The sequence below is a fragment of the Cryptomeria japonica genome, chromosome 11, assembly GCF_030272615.1.
Source record: "Cryptomeria japonica chromosome 11, Sugi_1.0, whole genome shotgun sequence".
In the NCBI taxonomy this organism is placed as follows: Eukaryota; Viridiplantae; Streptophyta; class Pinopsida; order Cupressales; family Cupressaceae; genus Cryptomeria; species Cryptomeria japonica.
Genome location: NC_081415.1, coordinates 361,333,287 through 361,348,283, shown reverse-complemented (window position 1 = coordinate 361,348,283; position 14,997 = coordinate 361,333,287). Strand labels below are relative to the sequence as shown.

At 36.0% G+C, this 14,997-nt stretch overlaps 1 protein-coding gene across 1 annotated transcript in view; it reads left to right on the top strand.

The window, feature by feature from the left end:
* The first annotated feature begins 6,341 nt into the window (after positions 1–6,341).
* LOC131040196 (conserved oligomeric Golgi complex subunit 1) overlaps positions 6,342–14,997 on the top strand; it is a 41,033-nt gene continuing 32,377 nt past the window's right edge. The window contains exons 1-3 of the mRNA XM_057973064.2: positions 6,342–6,772; positions 7,640–9,535; positions 10,255–10,449. Of these exons, the coding sequence (XP_057829047.2) occupies positions 6,473–6,772; positions 7,640–9,535; positions 10,255–10,449 (2,391 nt within the window). The 5' untranslated portion in view covers positions 6,342–6,472. The remainder of the gene's footprint in view (positions 6,773–7,639; positions 9,536–10,254; positions 10,450–14,997) is intronic.

Below are 14,997 nucleotides of genomic sequence, written 5' to 3'. Positions count from 1 at the left end.
ATGAAAGATAACATAAATTTTCTGCTACACAGGCTCGTACGACAATTCCCACCGGACCATACGACAAAGTAGATACCTCATACGACAAAATAACAAACTCGTACGATAGAGGACATAACAGAGATAAAAATGTTTGTTTGGCATAATTTTGATTAATGAAGTTTGATTTTTTTCTTATGTTTTCTAGGTTTCAAATGTCTGATTTCCTTCTTAAGGGATGAATACACAACAAACACAGGATATGATAAGTGACCTCAAGCACATTACGCTACCTAAGTAAGTTGGCTAAGAGAGAAAACCTTTTCTTGCAAGCTTAGGTACACACCCAATAGCTAATCAGAATACGACCATTGAGTCTCACGCAATGGATTCTCAACGTTGTATTATTCGACTCCAAATGCTAATGGGGGCACGATATGGCAAGTGTCTTGGGAGAGTTACTATCTCTCTTGCACAAAGATTATCACCCTTTCGGAGGTGAATCGGGTAGCTTCTAATTTAAGTGGAACTAGTAAGGGATCTGTTCGGCACGTCGAGGTATAATACTCAATTAAGAGGTCTCCCAGCCTTGAAAACCAAGGTTTGATATACCCGAAGGTATGGAGGAGAGCTATTCCCGAGCACTGTCGTTGACTTGATTTTCATCAAATCATATTTATTTTATAGTGGGTTGGATTACTTGGCGTTAGTCGTTCCCCTCTCACTGGCCTTAATGGCTAAGAGTTATTAGCTCCTCGGGAGGGCAGACCCGCTAAAGAGATGCACTAATGAAAGCAAAGGATGAGTCTAGCTTTCTGATCACCTAAGAAAGGTGAGAGCATACTCGCCTATCATCAAAACACATAAAACATGATTGTTCATTTCCATTATCAAAATCAAGTGTGCCTAGAAAACTTAAAGAAGACATAGAGTTTAGTTGAGTCCTCCTAGGAAACTTGGAAAATAGATGCATTAGTAGTCATGATATGTTTTGTTGAAACGAAGCTTTGACAAGCGTAATCTTCGACAATCATCTTGCAAAAACCAGTTAGGTTGCCGAAAAACTCACAAACAGACCAGGGTTAGCATTAGTAATAACCAAATTGAAGCATGAAAACCCTAAAACGCAAACTGCTTTAAAAACACAGAAACAAAATTTTGTATGACACAATTTACCTGACCATACGAGTACCCTTTCGAGACCGTATGAGTGCAAAAAAAAGCTCGTATGACACTTCAATCTCCTTAAAATCTCATACAAGTCAAGATGAATTGTCGTATCACTGCGTAAAGGAGCTCGTATGAGACTGAAAAGGAACTCGTACGGAATTCTAATTCCAACCCGTTCAGAAATGAAGATTTGATGATGCTTGAGAGGCCAAAAATTAGATTTTCGGCCCCACGGTGGGCACCAAAATGTCGTGCTCTGTGATGTGCGATACCTGCAGCTGCAACACAAAACACTCAATAGATCAATACAAGAATGGTTAGCAAATAATAAGCAAACAAAGGTAAAACCATGACAAAGTGACCTATCACCTCCTAAGAGATGCGAGTATGGATTTGCTCTCAGATCTGTATAAGCAATCCCAGTGACTTGACTACACCTAGATGGAGGATTTGAAATGCTAATGATATTCAAAGATGAGATTGATTATGCTAGATTGATCCAAGATACTAATTAAGCTAATGATATGCATGATTTAAGCTATGGTGATGATGCAATTAAGCTACAAAAGAGATTGATTAAGCTACATGATTTAACAATTATGCTAGAAAAGAGATCAAATCAAACTATATCTAAGATGCATTGCCTATAATAACAATGCTCAAATGATATTATAGAATGGATATGCCTATAGTAACAATGCATAAGATGAAAATGAGATGGGATGCTTATTGCTCCAAAATGGGGGATATTTATAGGATTTCCAAGGCCAGGGGTGAGGTGGCAGGAATCAATGGTCAAGATTGAGTCTGAAGATATCAAGGGTGAAATTGGAGGAGGTTGGAGAAGAGGTTGGAGGAAGAGACACTTGTCATCTCTGTGGTGACAAGTGTCAAGGAGCTTTGCTCATAAAAGGGCAAGTGTCCAAGAGAGGAGACATGTGGCCAAAGTGCCATGTGTCTCAAGAAGAAAATATCCACACCATAGGATGTTAGGATAAGGAGGTTAGGATGTGCAAGATAGGATAGTGTTAGGCAAACCCAAGGTTAGGTGGAATGAGCTAGGTTAGAGGGATGGTTAGGTTAGGTGGTTAGAAGTTAGGAGGCATGTGGATAATTTGAATTTAAAAATTCAAATACTAATTAATTCTCAACAACTCATAAATTGATTTGTTTTAATTAATTAGAAGAATTAATTGAAGTGGGGGGGGACGATTAATTAATTTGAATTAATTAATCAAAGGGGACTATTAAAATGAACCTATTAAATAAATCCTTAGATTTATTAATAAGTAGATGAAAAGGGGAATTTAATCAAATTGGTTAATGAATTCAATTAAATTAGGAAGGGGGGTTAATTAAATAATTGCTTATTTAATTAATTATCGTCAGACCATTTTTAGGTGTATACAGTAAATTTGGTTTAATCAAGGGGAATTCAGTAGAATACTTTAACTCTTGCGATCTAACAATCTCTCTAATGTATATAAATACAGCTAGTCTTTAACAATCAATACAGAGTAGATTTTAAGGTGACTTAATAAGAAGATATACATATTTAACTAGATCATACTTGTTTGTTATAGAATAGATCCATGTTAAAAACAACTGAGGAAGAGCCATAGGATTGACCTATAGCATGCTATAGTTTGTACATAATCTTAAACAGTTTTGAAATATAAAAAATCTAATATCTTTAATTGATTAATTAGATTTGCATCATGTTCAAAGTGATTTTCATCATTATTACTAAAACTAAATATCTTAATTTCCTTATGATGCAAGCAAGGACCAGGTACCCAATGAAAGGCAACCAATCCTTGTATCCAAATACATAATTTAAACAAAAACACATTTACACCTTAAAATCTCGATGACATTTTATTGAAATACTAAGGCATACATCACTCCATATCTCCTCATATGATTAGATAAATAAATAGATAAATTCACCTCCTCAAACAAGACAAAACCTGCTACAACATTTACTAACAATTCTAATATTTCGCAAATGAACTGACAACTAGACCTAATACAAAAGTATATCATCTTGCAATGCCAAAGACTCCTTTTTGGACAACAAAATTATGATTCTAAAGTATTGTTTTCTATTAGAAAATTTTATAACATCCTATTTTTATATTTGCAACCCTCACCCTTTTTATCAAAAATAGGTTGAAACACCTCTAAAACCAAATTAAACATAAAAATAATTTTTTTTCACAATAGACACTGCCCCATCTAATGCCCATCTAACATCCCACAATTTGTCAATTCCAAAAATAAAATATATCATCGATGATGCTCCAAAAATAGAATCTATCATCAGTGATGCTTCTGCATCAGACTCACTAGGTAGAAATAAATGTTTCACAAGTTTCATAATTCGAACATTTGGAGAGTCTTGGGACTGAAATCCCATCTTTACCTTTGATCCAAAGAACTTCGTCCTTTAGAATTTTCTTCATTACTCCACATTCCTTATCTACTTTCATTTTGGTCTTCTTTATTTGCTTATCGATTTGTACAATTGAATACTCATATATTTCTACACTTGTTTGTCCTTCATAATAGGGATACAAATCCTTTGCTTTAAAATTTGGCAAAATATTTACTCCTTCTGGAAGCCTTATTTCATAAACATCTATTGCAAATTTCTTAAGGACCTCACATGGTCGCGATACTTTCCATTGTAACTCATCATGAATCCCTTTCATATGAGCAAATACCAAATCTCCAACTGAAAATTTCTGAATTTTACTCTTGAAGTTAACATATTTAGTGTCCTCTCTTGAACATTATTTAACCTCTTTGGAAAATTTATGCTTACATTAAATACCATTCTTCTCCTTGCCATTATCTACTTCACGTGGGGCACTCCTAAACTCTTTTGTTGCCTTCAACAATCGTTTCTCCATGCTCAAACACACAATAGGACTACTTTCTCTTTCAAAAGTTTCCTACAATGAGTTTAGAGTAAATTTATTTTCATTCTTAACAATAGTGTATATATTTTCTTCCATCATACATAACATCTCTATCAATTTGCTAAGGCCTACCAAAAGAATATGACAAGTATCCATGGGCATTATATCACACATAACTTGATCTTTGTAATTTCCAATTTGAAAATTAAGCAAACTTTGTTCACTTACCAAGAGTCGATGACCTTTTTGCAACCAAGAAACCTTGTACAGATTGAGATGCTTTGTCCTTTTCAATTTCAAATTCTCCACTATTTCTTGTGACACCAAATTATCAATACTACTACCATCTACAATTACCTTGCAACACTTTCCATTTGATTTGCACACAATCTTAAATAAACTTCTTCTTTATTTAGGATCTTGCTTTTCTTTCTTTATTTTTTTAACACACTCGTGAACATTAATACTTCTCCTTGTTCTAGTTATTCTATATGTTGAGGTAATACAACACTTTCTACATCTACTTGTGCAACATGATTTCTAGCCACACTCTTTTTACTATTGTCTTGTCTTAGTTGGGGATATTCAAATGCCCTATTGCCAACTTCTCCACATTGATAGCACGAGCCTATAAAACCTCTTTTTCTATCCCTTCCATAATAACCTCTTTCTCTTGAAAAATCTCCTCTGCCTCTTGTATCTTGATTTGATTAAAATCATTATTTTGTGAAGTACCGATTTCTTCTTCACATGCTTATTGTTCCTTGCTACTATTTGCTTGTTCTTTTCCAATAATGGACCTTCCTTTTCCTCTTGAATTAATTTGTTGCCTTATAGATAACTTCTCTTCTACCTTTAAATCACTTTGATAGGCTTCCTCTATGCTTCTAAATTTCAACAAACTAATTTCATCTTGAATATTTAAATGCAGTCCATTCACATACCTTGCTATGTTTTTTGAGTCATCTTCTATATGTCCAACCCTTACAGTGAGTTTGTAGAACTCCTTCATGTATTCCTTTACATCTACTTCCCTTTGTCTCACGTTTTGTAACCTTTTGATTAAAATTAATTGATAATACAAAGGTAAGAAATTTGCCTTCAACTCTGATAGCATTTTACTCCAACTTTTAATGTTCTCTTTCCCTTTTCTTTGTCTTTTAGTTTGTACATAGTACCACACAAAGCTGCATGGCCTTTTAACCTTGTACAAGAAAATTGTACCTTCTTGGATTCTTCTATGGATTCATAGTCAAAATATCTTTGCACTTCCACAATCCAATCCATGAGTTCTTCACCATTCAAGCTTCCATTATAATATGATATATCTAATCTAGGTGTACCTCCAATCTTTGTGATGGCTTTAAGAAACTTGGTCTTTGCAACATCCACTGCTTCTTTCTCATGTCCTTGAGTTTCTTGAATCACTTCTCCTTCTTCATCACTTACATCTTCAAGATGAACTCCCCTTCTTTGAGCTGTCTCTATTGTAGCCAATCTTGTTAATATCCCTCTCATTCCTTAAGCTAAATATGCAGTTTTGGATGCTTCAACTCTTCCACACTTCTAACACTAGCAAAGCTCTTCTCACACACTCAATCCAAGGATCACCTTGCTCTAATACCAATTGATGTAGGCAAGGACTAGGCCAATGAAAGGCAACCAATCCTTGCAGCCAAACACAAAATTTAAAGAAAAACACATTTACACCTTAAAATCTTGATGACATTTTATTGAACTAGTAAGACACACATCACTCCATATCTTCTCATATGATCAGTTAAATAACTTGAAAAATTCACTTACCCAAACAAGACAAATCCTGCTACAAGTTTTACTAACAATTCTAATATTTCCCCAATGAATTAATAACCAGACTTAATACAAAACTATATCTTTTTGCAATGCCAAAGACTCCTTTTCAAACACCAAAACTATGATTCTAAAGTCTAGTCTTCTATCATAAAAATTCATTACATCATCTTTTTATGTCTACAACCCTCTCCCTTTCTACCAAAAATAGATTGAAACACCGCTAAAAACAAATTAAATATGTGTCCTTGTCCCTGCACCACCCAATAGTGCTAATATAATTTTATTTAATTAATCTAAATTAACTTAAAGAAACATTTTCCCATTAAAATATTTTAATGCTATTTTAAAACTCATGAGTACTATGTAAATTGATTGTCAAATAATTACTGTAGTATTTATTTTTTATTTTCAATTTCATAAAATGAAATGATTGTTAAAAAAAAGGGGGTTTTTGCAGCACTAGCAGAAGATGCATGGCATGTTAAAGTCAAGGCCGGGAGGAGTTAACGTGATAGCGAATACTTGGAAGTCCGCGGACACTGGACAAGGAAAACAAGAGGCACCGAATTGATGAGAAGCAAAGAATGAGCATGAGCACCAGCATGGAGGTTGCCACTGTGCGAAATGCCGAAGCTCTATTCGAAACTCGTCGGATTGTGGAAATCAGGGAAGTGGAAAGCCAAACGAGGAAAGAAATCGAGGAGAAGCAGGAGGATCTCCGCCAACTGGTGGGACACAGCTACCGGGATCTCATCGAATCCGCCGATTCCATCCTCCTCATGAAGAAATCCTGCCAAGCGGTTTCGCAAAACATCCTCAACATCCAAAGTGGTTTCAGATCTATCAATACAGCCATCTACCAGGCCCTCCCCCTTACACCCAAGGTTTGAAGAAAAACATATATCGAATTGATGAAGTTCGTTTAGTGTTTTACTTACTTGGTGTCGTATTTTTTGAAAATTTTGTAGTAGGAAGTTTTTACAAAGTCTGCAGTTGTCGCTTTTTGTTGAAATTCACGAAAAAAAATATTAATGACATGATGCCAGATTTTGAAATTTTTGCAATGGTAAGCAGTGATGTGTCTGCAATTATAGCATTATGATAAAATTCACAAAAGTCGGATGCTGTGGTGTTGAAATTCGGAAAAACATCAATTATTTGAATCCAGATTTCGAAAATTTTGCCTTAGTAAGTAGTGGCATGTCTGCAATTGTAGCATTATGATAAAATTCACAAAATGTCGAATGCTGTGGTGTTGAAATGCGGAAAAACATCAATGACGTGAATGCAGATTTCAAAAATCTTGCCTTAGTAAGTAGTGGTATTTCTGCAATTGTAGCATACAAATCGTTGGATGTTGTGGTGTTGAAATTCGAAAAAAAACACTATTGATATGGTTCCTGATTTTGCATTTTTCTGCAACAGCATGTAGTGATATGTCTGCAATTCTGGCATTATGATGAAATTCACAAAATGTTGGATGTTTTGGTATGAAAATTTGGGAAGAAAACATTATTGATATGATTCCAGATTTTGAAATTTTTGCAATAGTTAGTGATAAATCTGCAATTATAGCATCATGATGAAATTCACAAAATGTTGGATATTTTGGTGTCGAAATTTGGGAAAAAACATTAATATTATGATTCTAGATATCGAAATATATGCAATAGTAAGTAGTGATATGTATGCAATTGTAGCATTATGATAAATTTCACAAAATGATGAATGTTGTGGTGTCATCTCTGCAGCTGATGAGAGACAACAAGAAAATGGGAGAGTTGTATGCAATTGGGAGTCGGGTTAAGTATTTGGTGGATACCGCAGAGAATATATGGGGGTGCTTGGATGAACATATGTTTCTAGAAGCTTCTGGAAGATACCTTCGCGCAAAGGAAGTTTACAGCTTACTTGTGGAGAACAATAAGGAGCTTCTGGAGAAATCTTTTCCCCTGTTGCGTCACCAGTGGCAGCTAGTGGAGAATTTCAGGGGGCAGATTTCTCAGAGAAGTAGGGATCGGTTGTTGGAACAAGGTCTTGGAATTGAGTCCTATGCAGTAGCATTGGCTGCAGTTGCTGTCATTGATGAGCTCAACCCTAAGCAGGTGTTTGCCCTGTTTCTTGACACGAGGAAGTCATGGTTGAGGCAGAGATCAGGCTTGGTAGGGTCTGGATTGGGTGATAAAGTAGGTGCTGTTAGTTCCATTTTCTGTAATGTGGTGAGAGTTATACAGGTAACGCTATGTCAGGCTGGGGAACTCTTCTTGGAGGTTCTAAATGATTTGCCTCTTTTTTATAAGACTGTGTTGGCAGTGCCACCTGGATCACAGTTGTTTGGTGGGATACCAAACCCAGACAATGAGGTGCAGTTGTGGAAATCTCATAGAGAGAAGCTGCAAGCTACCATGACGATTTCGCCGAGTGAATTTATAACAGAGTCTTGCTTAGCATGGCTTAAGACATGCGCAGATGATATTCTCTCTGCAGATAGGCTTGGGGGAAAGTATTTGCTTGATCTTGTGAAAAGTGGCAAGGAACTTGCAGAGAACGAGAAATTGATCAGAAAAACATTGGACAGTCTGGATGCGTTTGAAGGGAGCTTGGAGTGGCTAAAAACAGTTTTTGGTTCAAATGTTGAGTTTCCATGGCAATGCGTGTGTGAGATTGTTTTGAAGCACTCAAAGAGTCTGTGGGATGACCTTTTTGAAAGCCTGTTTGTTATTAGGATGAAACAAATAATAGCTGATGGATTTACAGATCTGCGTGAGAGAGTTAAGATTGGTGAATGCCTCGAAGCCATAGTTACATCTATGGCAAGTCACAAAGATGTTGAAGCTCATTTGCACAAATTATCTACTAGTGAGGGCTGGCTTGTCAAGAGAGGGGACCTAAAAAGTGTCAATTTACCTGGGTTGAGTTTTAGATTTTTGATGACAAATGATGAAGACTGGTTTGGTCGCCTTAATGCTTATTTTGGAACTGAGGTTAGCCAAATAAAAGATACCATAGATGAGGGGTCCAAGAATATCCTGGAAGACCTCTTAAGTTTTCTCCATGCACATAAATCTTCTTCAAGGATAAATGATCTAGCACCTTATTTGCAAGAGCAATGCTTCTGTTTTATCTCAACATTGATTGTTGAGATTGAAGAGCATCTTGCACATCTTTCAGAAGCTCTCTATCAAAAAATGAAAATTGAGGAGATGCCAGAAAAATTGAACAAGGAGAAACTAGAACCAACAGTTATAGTGGAAAGGGCACTTCTCTTAGGAAGGCTTTTAGTCACTCTCAGTTTTCATTCAAATTCCCTTCCACTAGTTCTTGGCTCTTCTCAGCTCTGGTTTGTTGAGAACAAAGCTTCAGTTTCAGGGAAAGGATCTTCAACTTTCAGATATTCCAGTACTGATTTTGATTACCCTCTTCTAGACAATTCTGGAAGACAAATACTAATGAGAGGGGTTAGTTTGAAGCCTGAATCACAGGATAAAAATAATAGCACCAAATTGAATAAACTAAGAAGAACTATGCACAATCTTTGTATCAGAGCTTATAGCATGTGGATATTGTCGATAACTGAAGAGCTTTCAGGCATTCTTAAAAGAGATCTAAGGGACGATGATTCTTTATCCATGACAACTCCTTTGAAGGTCTGTATTCTCATTTGCATTCCATATTCTGTTTACTGTGGCGTATGGAGTTGGTTTCATTTTCATGCTTCATCTAATCTTACTGATCTTCTTCTTGTGGTTTTCATGAGATTTCTTCTAGTTCTGATTTAATTCATCATGATCTATAACTGAATGAAAATAAGCATCTAGATTAAAGAGCTACATGTAATTCTTTTGGTCAGTGCAGACTCTTTTATTGCCCAATAAATGGAAAAGATTAACATTTGCCCTTTCAACCCTTACCGTCCATATTAATCAAGGAGATCTAATCTATAACTATGCAGAAAAAGTATCAACGGGGAGCCAAGAAATTGAGGTTTTCATAGGGTCCATGAATCAGCTATTGTATTTATATGAAAATACTGCTGTTTGTTTTTTATTTATAATATCTATTGGCCTCATTTGGGAACTCTTATTTTGGGAATTTAATAAGAGTTTTTCTCAAAGGAAGTAGGATGACATCTACCGTACAACTGAAAATTTACATGTAATTTGAAGTGTGATTATATTCAATTTTTGTTTTGCTTCCTTAAGGCAGCCTCAGAAAATTACCTTTTCTGATTGTAAAGCAAACTGTCAACTGCTTCTTCCTTTTACTGCTGTAAGTCACAATTTTAATGTTGTACGCTTGATCCGTCTCTTGTAGTTTATTGTTCCATGATTTCAAGGCTTACCATTTATTAATCTGTGATTTACAGGGTTGGGAAGAAACTGAATTGAAACAAGAGCATGAGGGTGGAGGGCAACTGGATACTAAGATATACCTACCAGCTATGCCTTCACTATATGTTACTGCATTTCTTTTTCAGGGATGCCAAGAGATTTATAGAATTGGTGGTCATGTCCTTGACAAAATAATACTCCAACTCTTTGCTTGGAGATTATTGGAGAAGGTATGAATGTGCTCTAGTAGCTTTGCATTCTTGATTTCGTTACAGCTGAATTTTATAAAATGTGAATATTTGTTTGCATGTATTTTAAACATAGTAATATGCATTATTATGTCTCAAACTAGAAAAGTTGTATTCAACAAGTCCATATATATAGTGTTGACTTCAGGTAGATTGGTCATCTCTAGCATTTCTGGAAACCACTTGCAGAGTTAATTGCTTTAAAACCGTTTATTTGAGGATATTGTTTTCAGGAAATGATGCCTAGTCAAAACAATCAAAAGCTTTGGTAATATGTTGGATTTGTGATTATACTATGCACCCATTGATAACACAACTATATTTGGTAACATCAGAGCCACAGTTGCACAACAAAATACCTGGTGATCTATCTTGCTTCAGGCACCTGAGGAAATCCATTCATTCTTACATTAAACTTTTCTAAAATTTATTTTTTTATTTTAAAGCAACATTATAAGGCATGTTTAAGTCCCAGGGATTAGCTAATCTCCCATGTTATTTTGTGATTTTAGTCTTCTATTTGTATAGGTATCGCTTTCACTTGACTTAGAATGAAATTTCCCCAAAATATAGATGACTTGGGATTTGTTTAAGTTCTGAGGTTTTCTGATATGAAATCGATAATATATTAGTATTTAATTTGATAAGTGCAACTGCTTGAAGGTTAAACATGGGTGTTTGCTAATACTTGTAGCTGAAGAACGCCTGACTGCATTCTCAATATTTGTAGGACAAGATCTCTTGCTACACTTGTAGGAATATTCTTAATCTGTATCCATCAATTCCCTGGAATTCCTGGCATTCCTACAGGTTGCCAACTGCCAGAAGCATCTTTTATGGCAACATCTCCTAGACAGTCAGAGCAGGCCACTTTTATGGTTGCTGAAGCTAATCTTGATAGTTTTGCAAACAGTGAGAAGCAAGGTCAATTACCAAGGCAGTGATGCCATGGAAGGGGAGCTCCTATATTTTCTCTGTTGGTCTGATGCAAAAAAAATCATTGTTGCCATCTCCAAATATTTAGAAGAAAAATCTGTAAAACTCACTTTTAAATTAAAAAAATATAAAAAAGAATTGCAGCAGTAAACGGCTGCCTTCTGGCAGAAATTAATCTTAAAATAACTCTGCAGGTATGGCAAAACTCCAGCCCTCCTACGGCATGTGCACAAAATTTCCTGCAAAAAATGCTTGCTCCAGTTGTTTTAGTAAGGATTATGAATTTTCTTGTTGCAGCAGTTTGTATCTCCCATTGAGTCACTTGTTTGGTAAAAGTAGGAGCTGCAGATCCCTGCATGGGACCCTGCACTAACATAGCTATTGACTACATATACTTAATAAGCATTCTACAGGAGAGTCAGCTATTAGGAAGGCTAAGTTTTGGAATGTCAACCAAATTCTATATACCTATAGTTATGAATGACAATTAATTCTTAAAATTAGGCATTAGAACGTGCTGGCTTAGCTCTATCAGTGAATTCTTATCCTATAATTGATCATCTATACCCTGCCTATGATTTTTATCTTGATAAACCAATGTATTAAGGGGTACCCATCATTTTAAACGAATTCACAATACAGCTGCAAAATCAGCCAGATGATAAGCAGAAGGAATGGCTGCAAAATTAAATTTATTTATGAGGTCTAGCCTATCTATCCACTATTAAGTCTGCACGCAACAAAACATACTACTACATACCAGGTACTTAAAGCTAATATTTCCTATTTGCATATACCACTAGCCTGATAGAAATAAATCACAGGGAAAAATATAAAAACAAAAGTCAGAAAGAATAGTCAACAAGAAACAGCCTGCCAAAGACCACTATACAAACCCTCACTCAAAGTTATCTCCAACTGAATAGTTGAAATGGAGGGATGACTGCCCACATCAAGCCCTGAGTACTTGGAGGGTGAGCAAACCTTGCGACAGTATTGGAATTTCAATGGAAGCACGTCTGATAATCCCTTCCAAATCTCAACTTTGAAGAGGAGGGGCCTTTGCTAGAACATAAGCAGTATGGATAATGCCTTTAACAAGTCCTCTTGTCACATTTGCCAACTTTGTGTATTGGACAGAGTTGCTGTCTATTTCTAAATCTGCTTGTGTATCTTTCAGATGTTCTTCCACAAGTAGCTTGAGAGTCTTGTTGAGCTGATTCAATTTTGCCCCCTCTCAGCCTGTACTTGTTTAAATTCTCCCAGACATTGAGGCCTTGTAAGCTACAACCTCTTTGTCATTGTGCTACTTGCAGATGACAAATCTTTCCCATTCTCTCAATGTTTCCTCTACGATGCCCTGATATTGCTCAGTGGACATTTAATTAGTAAGTGGTTTGACAAGACTTGATCAAGTCCTTGTTGGAAGTTTGAGGAGTGTATCTATAAGTTAATGTGGTGACAGATGTCAATAGCTTAGTCAGCCAGTTAGGTAGTTCTAATTTAAAATAGGATCACTGCATTTGGAATTCTCCTCTTAGCTGTACCCTCCAGCAGTTCTCATCAGTTAACTGCCAGAAATTATGGGATTTGTATGTCATTAAGTACCAATGTGGGATTAATTTCCATGATTTGGGGATCACGTGCTGAGGAATATAGAGGGCACTGAAACATCATACCTTTTGAAATAAAAACCCAAAGATACTTTTTCCTAAAAGTGATGCAGTCTGCATTTGGTGCCCAGGACAAAAACCCACAGGTGCAATCAACAACAGGTTCTGGACATGAAAACCTTCAGCAACCATCATTGTTCCACAGCGACAGTAGTAAGAGCTGAGTGTGAAGATTCAGTGGCATCTGTTAGCACATTGACAGTTTTTTGGAGAGCTCTAGGAGGAATCAAATGTATTGGCTATGTTCAAAGTGGTCTATATTTGTTGTTGCATTTATTGTATGTATTCTTTTAAAAGTAATATACAAAAAAGAAAAAAGAAAATGAGAAGCTCTCACAATTTGTTTCTGTTTTTGTTGTTACATTCTCTCTAGGCATCTTCGGATTATTTAAACCAGAATATTTCAGATTTTTTTGTGTGAGATTAGCTAGGTTTATTTCAGTGGTAGCAGAGCTGTGATTTTGCAAGAGAGGGAAACAAGGTTTTATCAGAAAGAACAGAATAAGCAGATGTCAAATGAGGATAAAGAGCAGGAATTTTTTGAAGTAATTAAATCCTTAAAGGATATTACTGTGGTATTGAAGTTTTGACAGCAATAGTTCATTATGTTGTATGCTTAGAGCAAGCAAGGTAAGGAAACCAATCAGGCTATTACATCTCCAGGTAATGGTACACAAGAGGTGTCTTCATTAGTGGAAATAAATCAGGACATCCCAGCAAAATCAGTTGTAGGTGCATGTCTACCCAGGGTCATGTTCTTGCAGAAAAGTGCTTTGCAATAAGTCAAAGATATGGACAATCAGCACGAGGAAGATTTGGATGTATGCAGAATACAAGGCAAAAAGTGCAGAACATTGGGTAGATATTTCCTTCATGAGTTTTTGTACATTGAAATAATAAATTAAAACAAGAAATGCAAGTAAATTCCCTTCAGACAGGCCTCATAAAGCCTTGCAAATCAAATCGAGAAAGTTTACTGTCCTCTCATTTGATGGATCCTATAAATCTTCATCCTGAGCTTGGATCTACAAGCTGAACACGGTACTTTCAATGAACTCGATCTATGAGGATGCAGCAATGAAATTTGCAATCCTTGACCTCAAAGAGGTTGCGTATGAATGGTGGTACCTGTTGACGTGTATTTTGTACACAATCATACACAGAATAAAATACCGACAGGTATCCTATCCTCTCTTGAGAAAATAGTCTCTAACTGCTGAAGATCTGCAAAAGGATCAGTTAGATGGACTCCAAGGTTCTTTTAGTGGGGTCTCCACGTGTGGACAAGCTTTTAGTGGTATGATGTGATTTGCTGTTTCCTTCAAGGCTTCTTACGGATTCAATGGTTCGAAGATTTCACTAATCTAAAAGGAACTTTCAAAAAAAATGGAAAAGGGACAGGGTTTAAGTAAATCTAATCTAGCCTAACCCTAGGAACGACTTAGCATGAATGAGATTTGGCAAGACTCAACCAATTTCAATTTCGCCATAAGACAACAACTCAACTGAAATTAGTGCGATCTTCTAAGGTAATAATGGTGTTCAATGCATCAAAGACCAAGGACACTACTACGAAGGTACATATCCTAGATGCGAAAATGCTTGAAGGTTAAGGACTCAAAGTGTTTTCCAGTCGACCACGCAAGGCATTCCTACAATCAGCAAGAAGCTAGTGGTTTGGATTGCGAATCCTACCAAATATCAAATCTCACACTTAGTCTTTCTAATTAACAAACTACTTTGATTGAGCGTGATTCAAGTACATCCAACAACCATGAAGATAACTCAAGAAACTTGCAACAAAACACCATTAACTTCAATATTTTATTGATTTCCAAGTCATCATATACAACAATTGCTTGAACTTCCCTCTTCAAGACTCAATCTTGCTACAAAATAAAAATTGCTTACAATTCTAATC